This window comes from Pristiophorus japonicus, chromosome 13 (genome assembly GCF_044704955.1).
Source record: "Pristiophorus japonicus isolate sPriJap1 chromosome 13, sPriJap1.hap1, whole genome shotgun sequence".
Taxonomy (NCBI): Eukaryota; Metazoa; Chordata; class Chondrichthyes; family Pristiophoridae; genus Pristiophorus; species Pristiophorus japonicus.
The window spans coordinates 192,967,643-192,988,365 of record NC_091989.1 but is presented as its reverse complement, the minus strand read 5'-3'; the positions used below and the strand labels follow the sequence as shown (position 1 = coordinate 192,988,365).

General features: G+C 50.1%; 1 protein-coding gene across 1 annotated transcript in view; it reads right to left on the bottom strand.

The window, feature by feature from the left end:
- Window positions 1-1,718: 1,718 nt before the first annotated feature.
- The window catches only part of LOC139279005 (fatty acyl-CoA hydrolase precursor, medium chain-like), a 62,118-nt gene continuing 43,113 nt past the window's right edge, over window positions 1,719-20,723 (bottom strand). Inside the window, exons 10-13 of the mRNA XM_070898315.1 lie at window positions 19,284-19,431; window positions 15,655-15,804; window positions 4,229-4,301; window positions 1,719-3,450 (exon numbers count right to left, since the gene is read on the bottom strand). Of these exons, the coding sequence (XP_070754416.1) occupies window positions 3,249-3,450; window positions 4,229-4,301; window positions 15,655-15,804; window positions 19,284-19,431 (573 nt within the window). The 3' untranslated portion in view covers window positions 1,719-3,248. The remainder of the gene's footprint in view (window positions 3,451-4,228; window positions 4,302-15,654; window positions 15,805-19,283; window positions 19,432-20,723) is intronic.

The window sequence follows — 20,723 nt, the reverse complement described above, 5'->3', positions numbered from 1 at the left end:
CAAGCATGATTTCCCTTTCACAAATCCATGCTGACTTGGACCTATCATGTCACCTCTTTCCAAATGCACTGCTATGACATCCTTAATAATTGATTCCATCATTTTACCCACTACCGATGTCAGGCTGACCGGTCTATAATTCCCTGTTTTCTCTCTCCCTCCTTTTTTAAAAAGTGGGGTTACATTGGCTACCCTCCACTCCATAGGAACTGATCCAGAGTCAATGGAATGTTGTAGCCACAGTATTTATGTGGCTGGTCCAGTTAAGTTTCTGGTCAATGGTGACCCCCAGGATGTTGATGGTGGGGGATTCGGCGATGGTAATGCCAAGGGGCGGTGGTTAGTCTCTCGCTTGTTGGATGGTCATTGCCTGACACTTGTGTGGTGGCACATTAACCCCACATTACAACACAAAGCCTCGCTTTCTGCCTATTGCCATTACTCTGATAAAACTTCAGCTTCCAACAACTCGATTCGGCCTTTCAACGTTTGGATTTTCCCTTCATTTGAAACGATGCTTTTTATTCCCTGGGCAGATGGGACCTGCTCCTGACAGGCGGAATTCTCACTGACTCAGCTCCCAAAGCAGTTGCGAGACCTGACTCGGGAATTGTTACTGGGCTAAGGGAGGTAAATAAAATCATCAGCAGGCGGTCCCTCGTATCGAGGGTGACTTGCTTCCATGTCAAAAAGGGATGCGTTCCCAGGTGTTTCAATGAAGGATCTAATATTCCAGATCCCGAACTACATCCTGAAGGGTGGAAGATGCCTGTGGGTGTATTTTTTTTAACGTGGGGTGACCGTTGCACACCAGCCACCACACGGGGCTTGACAGAGCGAGGTCTTGGTCCAGTGGCAAGGGTTAACCAGGACGACTGGAGACCAGCTCTGCTGCACAGACTCAGTGCGCTCACATATCGCAGTGTGGACCATGCTGCCCTGGGCCCTCGCCTCTCCTGGGCCCCGATCACGTCCCTCTACAATCTCGCGCCGCTCCTTCGCCCCGACTGCCCCGCTCCTGCTGTACCTGCCCACATTGCAGTCAGCCCTCGTCCTTCCTGCAGCAGCACACACTGCTCCCTGCAGTGGTACACCGCCGCGCACTGCTCCCTCTGATGTCCCCGGCCTGCTGGTGGTCTTGCAGGCCGGGACCGTGCCGATTTCTGGGATGGAAGAAGTTGATCCTCCGTGGGGAAAGGGATTCAGGAATGTTGGAAAATCAGCTGCTGTGGCGCAAAGTTGTGGGGAGCAAATTGCAGCAAGCACAAAGACAGGGGGCTTATTGGTCACTTTACTCATTCGTTCTCGGGATGTGGGTGTCGCTGGCAGGTCCGGCATTTATTGCCCATTCCCTATTGGGGCACCTTCTTGAACCGCTGTTGTCTTACTGTCTTCAGAGAGTCAACCACGTTGGTGTGGGACTGGAGTCACGTATAATAGGCCCAGTCCGGGTACGGACTCCAGACCCACAGCGATGTGGTTGACTATTACTTGCCCTGAGACGGCTCGGCGAGACACTTTGTACCAAACCGCTGCCACAAAGTCAGCACTGTGGGAGCATCTTCACCACACGGACTGCAGCGGTTCAAGGAGGGGGCTCACCACCAATTAGGGCAATTAGGGATGGGCAATAAATGCCGGCCTAGCCAGCGACGCCCATATCCCGCAAACGAAAAAATAAAATAAAAAAGTTTACAACAAGCAGACAGCTTCACGGTCACTTTTACCAACATCAGCTTTTTATTTCACAGATTTTTAAACAAATTCTCAAAGGTGCCAAGGTTGGGGATTTGAACTGACGATCTAATGGATCACTGATGACTGTGGCGCATTGGTTCTGAGATAGGGCGAGTCGAAGGGTCATGAGGCGTTCGTTAACCCCGCAGGGGGAGTCGTTGAGGCGGTCGACCAGCTCATTTTTGATGGCGAAGCCGGCTCCATGGAGGCAGAGTTCTGCCTCTGGTTTGCCTTTCCAGAAAAGGTGTAACCTCCACCTTGTTCCTTGAGCTGGCCTTCCCCTGCCCACTGGGTCTCGCTTAGGGCGGTGATGTCGCTGTCAAAGCATCTAAGTTCCCGGGCAACTATGGCGGTGTGGCGTTCTGGCCTGTCACTGTTGGAGATGTCCATTAGTGTCCTGACCTTCCAGGTCCCGAACTTAGAGGAGTGGAAGATGCCTGTGTGTGAGTTCTTTTAACATGGGATGGCCGTTGCACACCGGCTCGGCTGAGCGAGGTCTTGGTCCAGTGGCAAGGGGGGAGTCCAAGACGACTGGAGACCAGGCACTGCTGTATGAGCCTATTGCCTACGACGAGATGTTGGCCGCAGGCTCGACGCTGGGCAGTGCCCTTGGTGGTAGGTGGCCCGAGGCCTGGTTGGGGGCAGGCATTGAGAGGACCAGTAGCCCACTGGAGTTCAGAGTGGGAGGTCAGGGGGGGGTTACAGCCATGATGCTCACCACGTGCTGGAGGAGGAGAAGGAGAGCTCCAGTTGTCACTGAAGGAGGAGGAGGTCACCTGTGGGGAAGGAGAGGTCCAGCCATCGTCGAGGAGGAGAGGCCCGATTGTTGCTGGAGGGGTGCAGGCCCGCCACTGGAGGGGTGATGGGCCGCCACTGGAGGGTGATGGTCCGGTCGCCTGGTGGGAGGCTCGCTGGGCGTCGTCGTGGATCGAGAACCCCGGTCGTTGTTGCTGATGGGTGGTGTGGTGGAAGCCTGAGGTAGGCCCAATCTTGTGGGTTCCGCAGGGCTGGGTTTTGAGCAAGGGTTTAGGTGCTTGTGACCCCCTATTAGGGTCTATTAGGGCTAGGGGAAGTTTAGACAGTGGGAGGGGGGAGGCTGGGAGTGGAAAGTTGCCGGATAGTACGAGATGGTAGATGTCCACCCCGGTGGCCAACTTAACATTAACGGATTACTGGTCCAGTGATTTAACCCCTTCACTACCGGACTCCCAATGCTGAATCATGGGGAGCAAACGGCACCTCCCGCAGCAAGCACAGAGACACGGGGGCATTGCTGGAACTTGCCCAGTCGATTGTCTCGACCGATGTCTCATAGGGGTCCGCCTTTCGCACAATCAGGGGTCCGAAACACCACAGTAACATCCAGAGGAAGCACAATTGGGGAAAAACAGGAATAGGGGGGGCCGAGAGAGACAGAAAATGAGGGTGTCAGAATGAATGGCAGCCCTGGGATTGTGAGGTGGGGGAGAGACTGTTAAAGCGGAGGGCTTCTCACAGATGATTGTTGGAGGTTAGAGTTCGATCCGTTGCTGTTCATCATCTGTCGCCTGCTGCTCGCTCTCCTTCCCCACCTTTTGCTGCAGGGTCTCTGTGAAGAATTTCACCCTGTGTTCCTTCAGCTTCCTCCCCACCTCTGGCACCAGGTTCAGCTGCATGTAGCTCTCATTGTGGTCATAAACCGGCCACAATATCAGCCCTTCTCCGTTAGGGTCCCTGCAAGTGAGGCAAATTCAGGCGTTAGGGATACAAGGAACGGCCCTCATCGGCCCCTGGGTCGCTGAACCCTTCCCATTCCCCACTCCCATACCTCCCCCACTCATACCTCGTCCAGCATACTAACCCCCCATTCTGCTTCCTCTGCACCCACTCCAATACCCCCCACTCATCGCCCGCACCCGCCATTCCCCCCCACTCATACCCGTATCCTCTCCCACACACCCCTTCCCATACCCCCATTCCTCCCACCCCACCAATTCCCCCCATCCCTTCCCATATCCCCCACTCCAGCATACCCTCATCCCCCTCTCTCCCCCATTCCATACCCCCATCCACCGTACCAACACCCCCTATTCCCCCCGCAACCTCTCCCATAGTCTCCCTCCCCTTCTCATACCACCATCTCCCCGCTGCCCCCCATACCCCCGCTCCCCCATTCCGTGCTCTGCCCCCATCCCCCGCTCCCCCCACCCCCTCCCATACCTCCCCATATCCCCTCTGCCCCCTCCTCCGCTCTTCCCTATCTCCCACTCCCCCACTCCCCATCCCCCGCTCTGCCCCCATCCTCCGCTCTGCCCCCATCTCCTGCTCCCCCTACCCCCTCCCATACCTCCCCATATCCCCCAAACCCCCTCTCCCCCGATCCCCCTCTCCCCCCCCCATCCCCCGATTCCTCCCTCCCCCGCTCCCCCCCCCATCCCCTGCCCTTCCAGAGGAAAGAGCCCCAAGCCCTTTGAGCCCTCCCTGATAATTGAGATAGGAACACCTCACTTACCCTTTCTTAGCAAAATTAGCCCAGTAAGCCATCATTGTCCTGCTCAGAACCAACTCCTCGTCAGTGACATTTGCTGCAGGAAAAATCAGATCATTATTAGGTGATTAAAATCAGAAAATTGCGGATTCTCCCAGTTCTGACAAAAGGTCATCGACCTGAAACATTAACTCTGTTTCTCTCTACACAGATGCTGCCTGACCCGCTGAGTATTTCCAGCATATTCAGCCCCTTGATCCTATTCCATCATTTAATGAGATCATGGCTGATCTGTAGGCAATTATAAAGGTATGAAGACAGAGTTGGCTAAAGTGGACTGGGAAAATAGATTGAAAGCCAAGATGATAGATGAGCAGTACCATAAGGAGATATTTCATAACTCTCAGCAAAGATTTATTCCAGTGAGAGAGACTCTAAGAGAAGGATGAACCATTCATGGCTAACTAAGGAAGTTAAGGATGGTATCAAATTGAAAACAAGGACATACAATGTTGTGAAGATTAATGGTAGGGCAGAGGATTGGGAAATTTTAGAAACCAGCAAGGGATGGCTTAAAAAAAGAGGGAGAAGATAGATTATGAGAATAAACAAGCAAGAAATAAAGAAACAGACAGTAAGAGCTTCTACAGGTATGTAAAAGGGAAAAAGATATCTACGGTCATGTGATATGCTCCTCCTGTACCATGTGGGAACTCAGGGACACTTCCGGTGTCCCTGACGACTACGTGTGCGGGAAGTGTATCCGCCTCCAGCTCCTGACGGACCGCGTTGCGGAATTGGAGCTGAGGGTGGATTCACTCTGGAGCATCCACGATGCTGAGAATGACATGAGTAGCACATGTAGCGAGTTGGTCTTACCGCAGTTGAAGGGTCCACAGCCAGCTATGGAATGGAAGACCAGCAGGAAGAGCAGTGCAAGGAAGATAGTGCAGGGGTCCCCTGCGGTCATCCCTCTGCAAAACAGATACATCGCTTTGGGTACTGTTGAGGAGGATGACTCATCAGAGGAGGGCAGCAGCAGCCAAGTTCATGGCACTGTGGCTGACTCCGCTGCACAGAAGGGTGGGAATAAGAGTGGGAGAGCTATAGTGATAGGGGACTCTATTGTAAGGGGAATAGATAGGGGTTTCTGCGGCCGCAACCGAGACTCCAGGATGGTATGTTGCCTCCCTGGTGCAAGGGTCAAGGATGTCTCGGAGCGGCTGCAGAGCATTCTGGAGAGGGAGGGTGAACAGCCAGTTGTCGTGGTACATGTAGGTACCAACGATATAGGTAAGAAGCGGGAAGAGGTCGTACAAGCTGAATTTAGGGAGCTAGGATTTAAATTAAAAAGTAGGACCTCAAAGGTAGTAATCTCTGGATTGCTACCAGTGCCACGTGCTAATCAGAGTAGAGGGAGCAGGATAGTTAGAATGAATACGTGGCTTGAGCAGTGGTGCAGCAGGGAGGGATTCAAATTCCTGGGACATTGGAACCAGTTCTGGGAAGTGGGACCTGTACAAAAGGGACGGTCTGCACTTGGGCAGGACTGAAACTGATGTCCCAGGGGTAACATTTGCTAATGCAGTTCGGGAGTGTTTAAACTAACATGGCAGGGGGATGGGAACCTATGCAGCGAGATAGGGCAAAGTAATATGGAGTCAGAAACAGATGGTAGAAAGGTAAAAAGCAATAGTGGAAGGCCGAGTAAACAAAGGCAAGAAACAAAAAGGGCCACACTACATCATAATTCTAAAAGGACAAAGGGTGTTACAAAAACAAGCCTGAAGGCTTTGTGTCTTAATGCAAGGAGTATCCGTAATAAGGTGGATGAATTAACTGTGCAAATAGATGTTAACAGATATGATGTGATTGGGATTACGGAGACGTGGCTCCAAGATGATCAGGGCTGGGAACTCAACATCCATGGGTATTCAACATTCAGGAAGGATAGAACAAAAGGAAAAGGAGGTGGGGTAGCATTGCTGGTTAAAGAGGAGATTAATGCAATAGTTAGGAAGGACATTAGCTTGGATGATGTGGAATCTATATGGGTAGAGCTGCAGAACACCAAAGGGTAAAAAACGTTAGTGGGAGTTGTGTACAGACCTCCAAACAGTAGTAGTGATGTTGGGGAGGGCATCAAACAGGAAATTAGGGATGCATGCAATAAAGGTGCAACAGTTATCATGGGTGACTTTAATATGCATATAGATTGGGCTAGCCAAACTGGAAGCAATACGGTGGAGGAGGATTTCCTGGAGTGCATAAGGGATGGTTTTCTAGACCAATATGTCGAGGAACCAACTAGGGGGGAGACCATCTTAGACTGGGTGTTGTGTAATGAGAGAGGATTAATTAGCAATCTCGTTGTGCGAGGCCCCTTGGGGAAGAGTGACCATAATATGGTGGAATTCTACATTAGGATGGAAAATGAAACAGTTAATTCAGAGACCATGGTCCAGAACTTAAAGAAGGGTAACTTTGAAGGTGTGAGGCGTGAATTGGCTAGGATAGATTGGCGAATGATACTTAAGGGGTTGACTGTGGATGGGCAATGGCAGACATTTAGAGACCGCATGGATGAACTACAACAATTGTACATCCCTGTCTGGCGTAAAAATAAAAATGGGAAGGTGGCTCAACCGTGGCTATCAAGGGAAATCAGGGATAGTATTAAAGCCAAGGAAGTGGTATACAAATTGGCCAGAAATAGCAGTGAACCTGGGGACTGGGAGAAATTTAGAACTCAGCAGAGGAGGACAAAGGGTTTGATTAGGGCAGGGAAAATAGAGTACGATAAGAAGCTTGCAGGGAACATTAAGACGGACTGCAAAAGTTTCTATAGATATGTAAAGAGAAAAAGGTTAGTAAAGACAAACGTAGGTCCCCTGCAGTCAGAATCAGGGGAAGTCATAACGGGGAACAAAGAAATGGCAGACCAATTGAACAAGTACTTTGGTTCAGTATTCACTAAGGAGGACACAAACAACCTTCCGGATATAAAAGGGGTCAGAGGGTCTAGTAAGGAGGAGGAACTGAGGGAAATCCTTATTAGTCGGGAAATTGTGTTGGGGAAATTGATGGGATTGAAGGCCGATAAATCCCCAGGGCCTGATGGACTGCATCCCAGAGTACTTACATAGAAACATAGAAAATAGGTGCAGGAGTAGGCCATTCGGCCCTTCTAGCCTGCACCACCATTCAATGAGTTCATGGCTGAACATGCAACTTCAGTACCCCATTCCTGCTTTCTCCAAGGAGGTGGCCTTGGAAATAGTGGATGCATTGACAGTCATTTTCCAACATTCCATAGACTCTGGATCAGTTCCTATTGAGTGGAGGGTAGCCAATGTAACCCCACTTTTTAAAAAAGGAGGGAGAGAGAAAACAGGGAATTATAGACCGGTCAGCCTGACATCAGTAGTGGGTAAAATGATGGAATCAATTATTAAGGATGTCATAGCAGCGTATTTGGAAAGAGGTGACATGATAGGTCCAAGTCAGCATGGATTTGTGAAAGGGAAATCATGCTTGACAAATCTTCTGGAATTTTTTGAGGATATTTCCAGTAGAGTGGACAAGGGAGAACCAGTTGATGTGGTATATTTGGACTTTCAGAAGGCTTTCGACAAGGTCCACACAAGAGATTAATGTGCAAAGTTAAAGCACATGGGATTGGGGGTAGTGTGCTGACATGGATTGAGAACTGGTTGTTAGACAGGAAGCAAAGAGTAGGAGTAAATGGGTACTTTTCAGAATGGCAGGCAGTGACTAGTGGGGTACCGCAAGGTTCTGTGCTGGGGCCCCAGCTGTTTACACTGTACATTAATGATTTAGATGAGGGGATTAAATGTAGTATCTCCAAATTTGCGGATGACACTAAGTTGGGTGGCAGTGTGAGCTGCGATGAGGATGCTGTGAGGCTGCAGAGTGACTTGGATAGGTTAGGTGAGTGGGCAAATGCATGGCAGATGAAGTATAATGTGGATAAATGTGAGGTTATCCACTTTGGTGGTAAAAACAGAGAGACAGACTATTATCTGAATGGTGACAGATTAGGAAAAGGGGAGGTGCAACGAGACCTGGGTGTCATGGTACATCAGTCATTGAAGGTTGGCGGTTAAGAAAGCAAATGGCATGTTGGCCTTCATAGTGAGGGGATTTGAGTACAGTGGCAGGGAGGTGTTGCTACAGTTGTACAGGGCCTTGGTGAGGCCACACCTGGAGTATTGTGTACAGTTTTGGTCTCCTAACTTGAGGAAGGACATTCTTGCTATTGAGGGAATGCAGACTGTTCCCGGGATGGCGGGACTGACATATCAAGAAAGACTGGATCAACTGGGCTTGTATTCACTGGAGTTCAGAAGAATGAGAGGGGATCTCATAGAAACGTTTAAAATTCTGACGGGTTTAGGCAGGTTAGATGCAGGAAGAATGTTTCCAATGTTGGGGAAGTCCAGAACCAGGGGTCACAGTCTAAGGATAAGGGGTAAGCCATTTAGGACCGAGATGAGGAGAAACTTCTTCACCCAGAGAGTGGTGAACCTGTGGAATTCTCTACCACAAAAAGTTGTTGAGACCAATTCACTAAATATATTCAAAAAGGAGTTAGATGAGGTCCTTACTACTAGGGGGATCAAGGGGTATGGCGAGAAAGCAGGAATGGGGTACTGAAGTTGCATGTTCAGCCATGAACTCATTGAATGGCGGTGCAGGCTCGAAGGGCCGAATGGCCTACTCCTGCACCTATTTTCTATGTTTCTATGGGCCCAAGTTTCCACATGATTTGCGCTTGATTTTTAGGAGCAACTGGTGGAGAACGGACTATCTTAGAAATCGCAATTCTCCACATTTTTTTTTCTGCAGTTCTAGTCAGGTAGAACAGTTCTACTTTGGAACAGAATTTTTTCTTCAAAAGGGGGCGTGTCCGGCCTGATTTCAAAGTTTCCACAGTGAAAACGTACTCCAAACTAACTTAGAATGGAGCAAGTGAAGATTTTTGTAGAACTGAAAAAACCTGTTCTACACATTAAAATATCAGGCGCAGGTTACAAATTAGGCGTCCAGAACGAGGTGGGGGGAGGGGGAGGGGGGGAAGGGAACTCATTAAATTCTACAATAAATCCTTATTTATACTTCTACAAATATTATACAAATAAATCCAACCTGAATAAACATTTATAAGCAAAGAAAAGATTAAATAAACCATCTTCCTACCTGTGTGAAAGTGCTTCAGGCAGGGAGAATGCTGCAGTCAGCCTGAGGCGCCCGTTCTTCCCGCGGGGGGGGGGGGGGGGGGAAGGAGACAGTGAGAAGGCTGCAAGAAGCCTCAGTGCTGATGGCAATGTGCTTTTATTAAAAAATGTTCAAAAATTAAACAGCTACAAAGAACTACAAAAATGGCCGAGTGCCAATGTTTCCTTCACACTGAGCATGCGCGAACGCTCCAACGCACAGCGTTGCCGGCAGGAAAAAAACTAATTTAAATAGTACCCGCCCCCTCCCACTTACAAAATCAGCGCGAGTGTAGGCTCCGCCCCCCTGGGCGCCGCACCAAACAGACAAGGAGCTGCAAAGCGCTCGAGAATCGCGCGTTTTGGCGCCCAGCTCGGAGGGGCGCCCGTTTTTTATCGTGTGGTAACTTGGGCCCTATGTTTCTAAAGTAAATGTTGGTCCCTTAGAGGATGAGACTGGGGAATTAATAATGGGAAACAGGGATATGGCAGAGACATTGAACAAATATTTTGTATTGGTCTTAACGGAAGAAGACACTAAAAACATCCCAATTATAGATAATCAAAGGACTATAGGGTGGGAGGAACTTAAAACAATCACTATCACTGGAGGAAAAAGTACTCGGCAAACTAATGGGATTAAAGGTGCACATGACCCCTGGACCTGATGGCCTGCATCCTAGGGTCTGAGAAGTGGCTGCAGAGATAGTGGATGCATTGGTTGTAATCTGCCAAAATTCCCTAGATTCTGGAGAGTTCCCAGTGGATTGAAAAACCGCAAATGTAATTCCAGAAGGGATGCAGACAGAAAGCAGGAAACTACAGTCCAGTTAGCCTAACATCTGTCGTTGGGAAAATGTTGGAGTCCTTTATTAAGGAAGTAGTAGCAGGTCATTTCAAAAATTATAATACAGTCAAGCAGAGTCAGAATGGTTTTATGAAAGGGAAATCATATTTGACAAATTTTCTGGAGTTGTTTGAGGATGTAACCGTTTGAGGGTGGATAAAGGGGAACCAGTAGATGTCATGTATTTGGATTTCCAGAAGGCATTTGATAAGGTGCCACATAAAAGATTACTGCACAAGACAAGAGCTCATGGGGTTGGAGGTAATATATTAGCATGGATAAAGGATAGGCTAACTAACAGAAAACAGAAAGTTGGGATAAATGGATCAATTTCAGGTTGGCAAACTAACTAGTGGGGTGCCACAGGGATCAGAGCTGGGGTCTCAACAGATTCTGAGTGGGCTTGACAGGGTAGATGAAGAGAGGATGTTCCCCCTAGTGGGGTAATCTAGAACTAGGGGCATAGTTTCAGAATAAGGGGTCGCCTATTAAAAACGGAGATGAGGAGGAATTTCTTTTTTCAGAGAGTCGTGAATCTTTGGAATTCTCTGCCCCAGAGAGCTGTGGAGGCTGGGTCATTGAATATATTCAAGGTGGAGATAGACAGATTTTTGAACTATCGGGGAGTCAAAAGTTATGGGGAATGGGCAGGGAAGTGGAGCTGAGGCCAAGATCAGATCAGCCATGATCTTATTGAATGGCGGAGCAGGCTCGAGGGGCCGAATGGCCATCTCCTGCTCCTATTTCTTATGTTCTTGTGTATCCTGACTCCATCTACCTGCCTTGGCTCCATAATCCCTTGTCTAATGAAAATCTAGCAATCTCAGATTTTAAATGATTAATTGAGCGAGCGTCGACTGCTTTCTGTGGGAGAGAATGCCACACTTTTAGCACCCTGTGTGTGAAGAAGTGTTTCCTAACTTCTCTCCTCAATGGCCTGGCTCGGATTTTAAGGTTCTGCCTCCTTGTCCTAGTCTCCACCACCAGCAGAAAAAGTTTCTGTCTACCCTGTCAATTCTTTTCAAAATCCTAAAACCCTTAATCAGATATCCCTTTAATCTTCTATATTCCAGGGAATACAAGCCTATGTAATCTCGCCTCACAGTCCAACGCTTGGAGCCTGGTAATATTCTGGTGAAATTGCGCTGCACTCCCTCCAAGCCCAATATATCCTTTCTAAAGCGCGGTGCCCAGACCTGTACACAGTGCTCCAGGTCTGGTCTAACCAGACTCGTTGCCAAGAGCGTGCAGAAACCAAGCGCAGGCAGCGGAAGGAGCGTGCGGCTAATCTGTCCCACCCTCCCCTTCCCTCAACCACTGTCTGTCCCACCTGTGACGGAGATTGTGGTTCTCGTATTGGACTGTTCAGCCACCAGAGTGGAAGCAAGTCTCCCTCGATTCCGAGGGGCTGCTGATGATGATGATGAACCAGGGCTTTGTATAGCTGGAGCAAAACTTCCTCCCCTTTATATTCTAGCCCTCTAGATATAAAGGTTAGCATTGCATTTTGATTATTTTATGTCCCTGACTACAATCATATCCCAGACCCCGAGAGAATCCATACATTGTACTGTGTGGGATCGACTTATGATTTAGTTCTAACCCGATCTGGTGACCTTGGGAAAAGGGAATTAAGAGGCCTGAGAAAGTGGAGAAAAGAGAAGGATAGAAGGCGAGATTGAGTATTGAGTAGACTAGGCCGATATTCTCTGGAGTTTAGAAGAATGAGAGGTAATCTCATTCAAACAAATAAAATTCTTAGAGGGCTTGACAGGGTCAATGCAGGGAGGATGTTTTCCCCCCGGGCTGGGGAGTCTAGAACCAGGGGTCACAGTCTCAGGATAAGGGGTCGGCCATTTAGGACTGAGATGAGGAGAAATATCTTCACTCAGAGGGTGGTGAATCTTTGGGATTCTCTGCCCCAGAGGGCTGTGGAGGCTGGGTCTCTGAATATATTCAAGGCTGAGATCGATAGATTTTTGCAGACTAAGGGAATGGAGGGATATGGGGATCGGGCAGGAAAGTGGAGTTGAGGTCGAAGATCAGCCGTGATCTCATTGAATGGCGGAGCAGGCTCGAGGGGCTGAATGGCCGACTCCTGCTCCTAATTCTTATGAGATCATCTTCACCTATCCGACTGAAATGAATTATTGTCGATTACCCATCAGCCACTCCCCTAGGGGTCACCAACCGCTGGGATTGACCTAGAGTCTCCTGGACTCCGCTGGGAGCAAAAACCCGGGAGGAAAATCATCGGGGCATTAAAAAACTATATTTCCAGCAACACTTTCAAAAATGTTGGAGTTGGGAATGAACGGCTATTTGACAGAGAGTCACGAATCCTCCAATGGGGCAACGAAGAGTCTGTTTGCTTTCCGATTGTCCGTGGAGGCGGGGCACCGTGACCAATAGGGAGAGTGTAGGGGCGGGGCACCAGGAGGACGGACGGTCGGGCGACCAATGGGGACAGTGTGTGAGGGCAGGGTGAGATGTCATGTGATTAAACCTGGAATACGGAAGCTGAGGTGGTCGCCCTGCTCCGCGCTGCAGTTTAAAGATGTAAGTTGGTCGTGAACAAGACGAGAGTGAGCTGTGCTGCCTGCCAGACTGGAACCTGGACCTGGGGAACTGGATGCTCCATCGATATTGTTTCCTGGCTAAACCCACTTGGTTTGCAAGCACTTTGCATTATTGTGAGGATTAAACTCTTCATAAGTTTGCCTTTGCCTGTGAAGGTATTGTCTCCGCAAGATCCTGCAAATCCCCTGGGAGGACAGACGCACCAACATCAGCGTCCCAGTCCAGGCCAACATCCCCAGCATTGCAGCACTGACCACACTCGATCAGCTCCGCTGGGCAGGCCACATTGTTCACATGCCCGACTCCCAAAGCAAGCGCTCTGCTCTGAACTCCTTCACGGCAAACGAGGCAATGGTGGGCAGAGGAAACGTTACAAGGACACCCTCAAAGCCTCCCTGATAAAGTGCAACATCCCCACTGACACCTGGGAGTCCCTGGCCAAAGACTGCCCTAAGTGAAGGAAGTGCATCCGGGAGGGCGCTGAGCACCTCGAGTCTCGTCGCCGAGAGCATGCAGAAACCAAGAGCAGGCAGCGGAAGGAGTGTGCGGCAAACCAGCCCCACCCACCCTTTCCCTCAACCACTGTCTGTCCCACCTGTGACACGGACTATGGGTCACGTATTGGACTGTTCAGCCACCAAAGAAGTCACTTCAGGAGTGGAAGCAAGTCTTCCTCGATTCCGAGGGACTGCGTATGATGATGATGTCTCACTGTCACTGACTGAACGCACATTAATGAGTCACTGAGTTGCTAACCAGAGGCACTGATTTATGGCCATTGGCAAAAGAACCCGAGGGAGAGATGAGGAGAAATGGTTTTTACGCAGCGAGTTGTTGTGGTCGGGAACGCGCTGCCTGGAAGGGCAGTGGGAGCAGATTCAATAGTAACTTTCAGCAGGGAAATGGATAAATACTTGAAGAGAAAAAATTTGGGGAAAGAGCAGAGGGTGTGGGGCTAATTGAATAGCTGAACCAAAGAGGCACGATGGGCCGAATGGCCACCTGTGCTGTAAGGTTTTAACTTAGTGGACTCCCCGCTCAGGCCGGAGCTAAAGTCGGGACTCAATGATGTCACTGGGCCGCAAGTAGGACCCTGTTGGCTCCGGGCTCAGGAGAGCAGGTTAAAATCGCAGATGTTGCGATCGTGGTGACTTTCAGACAGGTAAGAGCCGGGAGATTTTAACTGCCCGCCTGCCAGGTTTCTGCTGAGCGAGCAGGGTTAAAATCGGCTCGGATTCTAAATCTAGGCAGCTGGTGAGTAATAGCAGGAAGTGGAGTCAGACACAGAGGGCAACAGACTACAGTCCAGCAGCAGTAACACTGCCTCATTGCCCTGGGTTACCCGGGCACCCTTGTCAACAAATATCCCATCGTAGAAAAATGTACAACTCACAATCCTCTGACTCCGAGGCGAGATCATCATAGAAACATAGAAACATAGAAAATAGGTGCAGGAGTAGGCCATTCGGCCCTTCTAGCCTGCACCGCCATTCAATGAGTTCATGGCTGAACATGTAACTTCAGTACCCCATTCCTGCTTTCTCACCATACCCCTTGATCTCCCTAGTAGTAAGGACTACATCTAACTCCTTTTTGAATATATTTAGTGAATTGGCCTCAACAACTTTCTGTGGTAGAGAATTCCACAGGTTCACCACTCTCTGGGTGAAGAAATTCCTCCTCATCTCGGTCCTAAATGGCTTACCCCTTATCCTTAGACTGTGTCCCCTGGTTCTGGACTTCTCCAACATTGGGAACATTCTTCCTGCATCTAACCTGTCTAAACCCGTCAGAATTTTAAACGTTTCTATGAGATCCCCTCTCATTCTTCTGAACTCCAGTGAATACAAGCCCAGTTGATCCAGTCTTTCTTGATAGGTCAGTCCCGCCATCCCGGGAATCAGTCTGGTGAACCTCGCTGCACTCCCTCAATAGCAAGAATGTCCTTCCTCAGGTTAGAAGACCAAAACTGTACACAATACATCATAGGCAGTCCCTTGTATCGAGGATGACTTGCTTCCACGCCAAAAAGGGATGAGTTCCCAGGTGTTTCAATGAAGGATCTAATATTCCAGATCCTGAACTACATCCTGAAGGGTGGAAGATGCCTGTGCGTGGATGTTTTTAACGTGGGGTGGCTGTTGTACACCAGCCACCACATGGGCTTGACAGAGCGAGGTCTTGGTCCAGTGGCAAGGGTTAACCAGGACGACTGGAGACCAGCTCTGCTGCACGGGCCGAGTGCACGGGCCATCCCATATCGCACAGTGTGGGCTGGGCCGTGCTGCCCCGGGGCCCTCGCCTCTTCTGGGCCCTGATCACGTCGCTTCCCGATCTGTCGCTGCTCTTTTGACCCAACCTCGCCGCTCCTGCTGTACCTGCCCAAGCTCCTATCAGCGAGCTGGACCTTGATGACGTTCAATCGAATCGCCCTCTTCACAGCCATCGCCCTCTGCACTGGCTCGCGCTGTACCTTGCAGTGGCATGACTCCGAGCCCAGAGTGCAATCACTGAGACACAGCTGAAAGGTGACTGATGCTCTCTGTCCACCCTCACCCGTATTGCTCTCAACTCCCACCCTGTCCGCATTTTATCCAGCGGCTGTGTGGAGTTCATCGAGAAACGTTTTTCTGCCACGAGGTTCATTTCAGTACGTCACTACAGCACCGGAACCTTTTACACCCCAGCTCCCGACAGCAATCAGAACGGAGCACGCACCACACTGTCCAACAGTAAATGGAGATGTGGCAAAAATAACCCTGCCAATCTCTGCCGCTTTTTCTCACCTAACAAAACAAGGTCACCAGACCAGAAGGCAGCACCAAACACGAATCCAAGCTCATCACCGTGGTCAGACTTTACAAACTCCGGGCGGCTGGTTCCATAAATACTCGGCCTGTGCTGAAACTCATACAGGAAGACAGAGTTCCCCACATCTGAGGAGAGCAGGCGGAGAGATTAATCAACAACAACAACTTGTATTATTATAGCACCTTTAACGTACTGAAACATCCCAAGAATCTTCACAGGAGTATTATGAGATAAAAAAATTTGACACCGAGCCGCATAAGAAGAAATTAGGGCAGGTAACCAAAAGCTCGGTCAAAGAGGTCGGTTTTAAGGAGCGTCTTAAAGCAGGAAAGCGGGCAGAGAGGTTTAGGGAGGGAGTTCCAGAGCTTAGGGTCTAGGCAACAGAAGGCACGGCCACCAATGTTTGAGCGATTATAATCAGGGATGCTCTAGAGGCAGAATTTGAGGAGCGCAGAGATCTTGGGGTGGGGTGGGGTTGGGGGGGTGGGGGGTTGTGAGGCTGAAGGAGATTACAGAGATTGGGAGGGGCAAGACCATGGATGGATTTGTCAACAGAATTAAGAATTTTGAAATCGAGGCGTTGCTTAACCGGGAGCCAATGTAGATCAGTGAGCACAGGGGGTGATGGGTGAGCAGGACTTGGTGCGAGTTAGGACATGGGCAGCCGAGTTTTGGATCACCTCCAGTTTACGTTGGTAGAATGTGGGAGGCCAGCCAGTAGTGAGTTGGAATAGTCAAGTCAGGTCATCATCATCATATCCAGTCCCTCGAGTCGAGGATGACTTGCAATGTCAAAAATTTCACAGGTGTTTCAATGAAGGCCCTAAAATTCCAGATCCCGAACTACATCCTGAAGGGTGGAAGATGCCTGTGGGTGGATTTTTTTAACGTGGGGTGACCGTTGTACACCAGCCACCACACGGGCTTGACAGAGCGAGGTCTTGGTCCAGTGGCAAGGGTTAACCAGGACGACCGGAGACCTGCTCTGCAGTCGAGAGGTAACAAAGGCATGGATGAGGGTTTCAACAGCGGATGAGCTAAAGTAGTGACGAGGACGGGCGATGTTACGGAGGTGGACATAGGTGGTCTTAGTTATGCCACGGATATGTGGCTGGAAGGTCATTTCAGGGTCAAATATGACAGCTCGGTTGTGAACAGTCAGGGTGAACCTCAGACAGATGTTAGGGAGAAGTGGCTAGGGAACGCAGTTTGTGGCGGGGGCCAAAGACAATGGCTTCGGTCTTCCCAATATTTAATTGGATAACATTTCTGCTCATCCAGTATTGAATGTTGGACAAGCAGTCTGACAATTTCCAGGCCGAGGAGGGGTCGAGAGAAGTGGTGGTGAGGTAGAGCTGGGTGTCATCAGCGTACATGTGGAAACTGATGCTGTGTTTTTGGATGATGTCGCCAAGGGGCAGCATGTCGATGAGAAATAGGAGGGGCCCAAGGATAGATCTTTGGGGGACACCAGAGGTAACGATGCGGGGGTGGGGAGAGAAACCATTGCAGGTGATTCTCTGGCTACGATTAGATAGATGGGAATGGAACCAGGCGAGTGCAGTCCCACCCGGCTGGACGATGGTGGAGAGGTGTTGGAGAAAGATGGAGTGGTCAACTGTGTCAAAGGCCGCAGACAGGACGAGGAGGATGAGGAGGGACAGTTTGCCTTTGTCACACTCACAAAGAATGTCGTGACTTTGATGAGCGTTGTTTTGGTACGTTGGGAGGGGTGGGAACCAGATTGAAGGGATTCAAACATGGAGTTCTGGGAAAGATAGGCCCGGATTTGGAAGGCGATAACATGTTGAAGGACTTTGACGAGGAAAGGGAGGTTGCAGATGAGACAATAGCTTGCAAGCACAAATGGTCTGGCGAGCTAGGATCGTTCCCCTTTGAGCAGAGGAGGTTAAGAGGAGATTTGATGGTGTTCAAAATGAGGAAAGGGTTTGATAGAGTAAATAAAGAGACACTGTTTCCAGTGGCAGGCAGGTCGGTAACCAGAGGAGACAGATTTAAGGTAATTGGAAAAAGAACCAGAGGCGGGGAGACGAGGAGAATGTTTTTACGCAGCGAGTTGTTGTGATCGGGAACGCGCTGCCTGAAAGGGCGGTGGGAGCACATTCAATAGTAACTTTCAAACAGGGAATTGGATAAATAGTTGAAAAGAGCCGTGGGGAAAGAGCGGGGGAGTGGGACGGATTGGATCGCTCTGTCACAGAGCTGGTACAGGCTCGATGGGCCCAATGGCCTCTTTCTGTGCTGTGTGATTTTATGTGTACCAGCGGCCCTTTCAGACCTGGGCCAATTGATCATTCTTCTTGTGCACACGGAACAGTGAGCGCTTGCAGGCTGTTCGACAACAGAGTGCATCAGAGCCGAGCCCCAACCTGTGCTCACTGGATTTCCAGCATGTGTCACTAGGCAGTGATCAGGAGCAGGAACCCTGGCTGATATCCCTCTCTCTAACCCAGGGGTCACTGGGCAGTGATCAGGAGCAGGAACCCTGGCTGATATCCCTCTCTCTAACCCAGGGGTCACTGGGCAGTGATCAGGAGCAGGAACCCTGGCTGATTTCCCCTCTCTCTAACCCAGGGGTCACTGGGCAGTGATCAGGAGCAGGAACCCTGGCTGATTTCCCCTCTCGCTAACCCAGGGGTCACTGGGCAGTGATCAGGAGCAGGAACCCTGGCTGATATCCCTCTCTCTAACCCATGGGTCACTGGGCAGTGATCAGGAGCAGGAACCCTGGCTGATTTCCCCTCTCTCTAACCCAGGGGTCACTGGGCAGTGATCAGGAGCAGGAACCCTGGCTGATTTCCCCCTCTCTCTAACCCAGGGGTCACTGGGCAGTGATCAGGAGCAGGAACCCTGGCTGATTTCCCCTCTCTCTAACCCAGGGGTCACTGGGCAGTGATCAGGAGCAGGAACCCTGGCTGACATCCCTCTCTCTAACCCAGGGGTCACTGGGCAGTGATCAGGAGCAGGAACCCTGGCTGATATCCCTCTCTCTAACCCACGGGTCACTGGGCAGTGATCAGGAGCAGGAACCCTGGCTGATTTCCCCTCTCTAACCCAGGGGTCACTGGGCAGTGATCAGGAGCAGGAACCCTGGCTGATTTCCCCTCTCTCTAACCCAGGGGTCACTGGGCAGGGATCAGGAGCAGGAACCCTGGCTGATTTCCCCTCTCTCTAACCCAGAGGTCACTGGACAGTGATCAGGAACCCTGGCTGATTTCCCCTCTCTAACCCAGGAGTCACTGGGTCACTGGGAGACTCCCAGTTGCCAATGCAGTTCCCAATTTCCCAGTGGAGGGAGGCTTTAGCATCGGGACGGGTCTCATCGAGCTAGAGAGAGACTACCCCAACTGAACAACGGGTTTGGTCTGCGTCTGGGAGTCGGCTGAAGTGATTAAGTAGCGGACCGGAAGAGGACAGCGTCTCATGCAGCGGTTCAGGACGAAGGACCATCATTCCCCAGGGCAATTTGCCAGCCACGCCCACATCCCATGACGGAATAAGAAAGTCTGGAGGAAGGCTTTAGGGAACAGAAAATGGGGAACGATTGGGAGTGAGAAGGAGAATTTTCCCCTGGATTTTGCACCTCTGTGGAATCTAGCTGCTCGGACAGTGGGCACCAACATCAATACATCGCCCATCAGCTCCAGCTGCCGGTCTCTGATCTCGATCTTGTCCTGCGTGTCTCCCATATATTCATCAAAGGCCTGCTGGAGGTGGCCCTCTTCGTTAAGCTGCACTCACAGAATTGAACAAATGGAGCCAGAGTTAGTGTAACACAGACTGGGGCAATGGGGCAAACTTTACTCCATTGCCGTCACTCAACTGAGCTTTGAAGTGGGGCAACAGGTAACCAGTCCCCGTTTGGATAGATCTCCATCCCACCTACTCCCCCTCTCAGTATACCCTGCAATCCCATCGCCCTCCAGTGAAGCTTTCAGCTGCCTCTTGCCCCACGGACACGGCCTGCTCAAATATCCTTCCCTGTATAGCGACTGCACAACTCTTTCTGTCTGGGTCTGAAACTTCCTCCTGATATCTCCTCTTACTCCAAATGTCCAGCCTTTAACTTCAGCCCCAGGGGATTGAACTTTCCATCAAATGTTTTGGACAATTTTTTTGCTAATTAGGTCATCACATATCCTCTTTTCCAAACAGATGAGATAGTTTTGTAAACCTGTTATTCAAAGCACTGGTAATCCAACATCCAGCAAATCTCCTGCCGTAGGCAGAACAGGACATTTATTCATGTTGGGTTTAGGAACCACTCGTGCCCCCTGCCAATGAGACAAGATCATTACAGGTATAGAGCCCATCTGGCCCACACATTCATCTGTCTGTACAAGCTCCCTCCGCCCATCACACCATCTGACTACGTCCACAGTTCCTGCCTCCACATATCTAGCCCGGGACATGAAGCCTCGTTAAATTAAGTAGTGTCTCCAGAGGTCAGTCCTGAACTTGTCCTTTTACCAGTACGTCAAGGGCAGGACGGTTTGTTCAAAATAGTTTACACTCCCTGTCACCAACACAACCCATCGCAGTAACAGCCGTCCCAACACCGACCGTCCAGACATTGACCGTTCGGATGCCGACCATCCCGATAGAAACATAGAAACATTGAAAATAGGTGCAGGAGTAGGCCATTCGGCCCTTCGAGCCTGTACCACCATTCAATAAGATCATGGTCGATCATTCCCTCAGTACCCCTTTCCTGCTTTCGCTCCATACCCCTTGATCCCTTTAGCCTTAAGGGCCATATCTAACACCCACTTGAATATATCCAATGAACTGCCATCAACAACTCTCTGCGGTAGGGAATTCCACAAGTTAACAACTCTCTGAATGAAGAAGTTTCTCCTCATCTCAGTCCTAAATGGCCTACCCCTTATCCTAAGACTGTGTCCCCTGGTTCTGCATTTCCCCAACATCGGGAACATTCTTCCTGCATCTAACCTGTCCAGTCCCGTCAGAATCTTATGTTTCTATGAGATCCCCTCTCATCCTTCTAAACTCCAGTGTATAA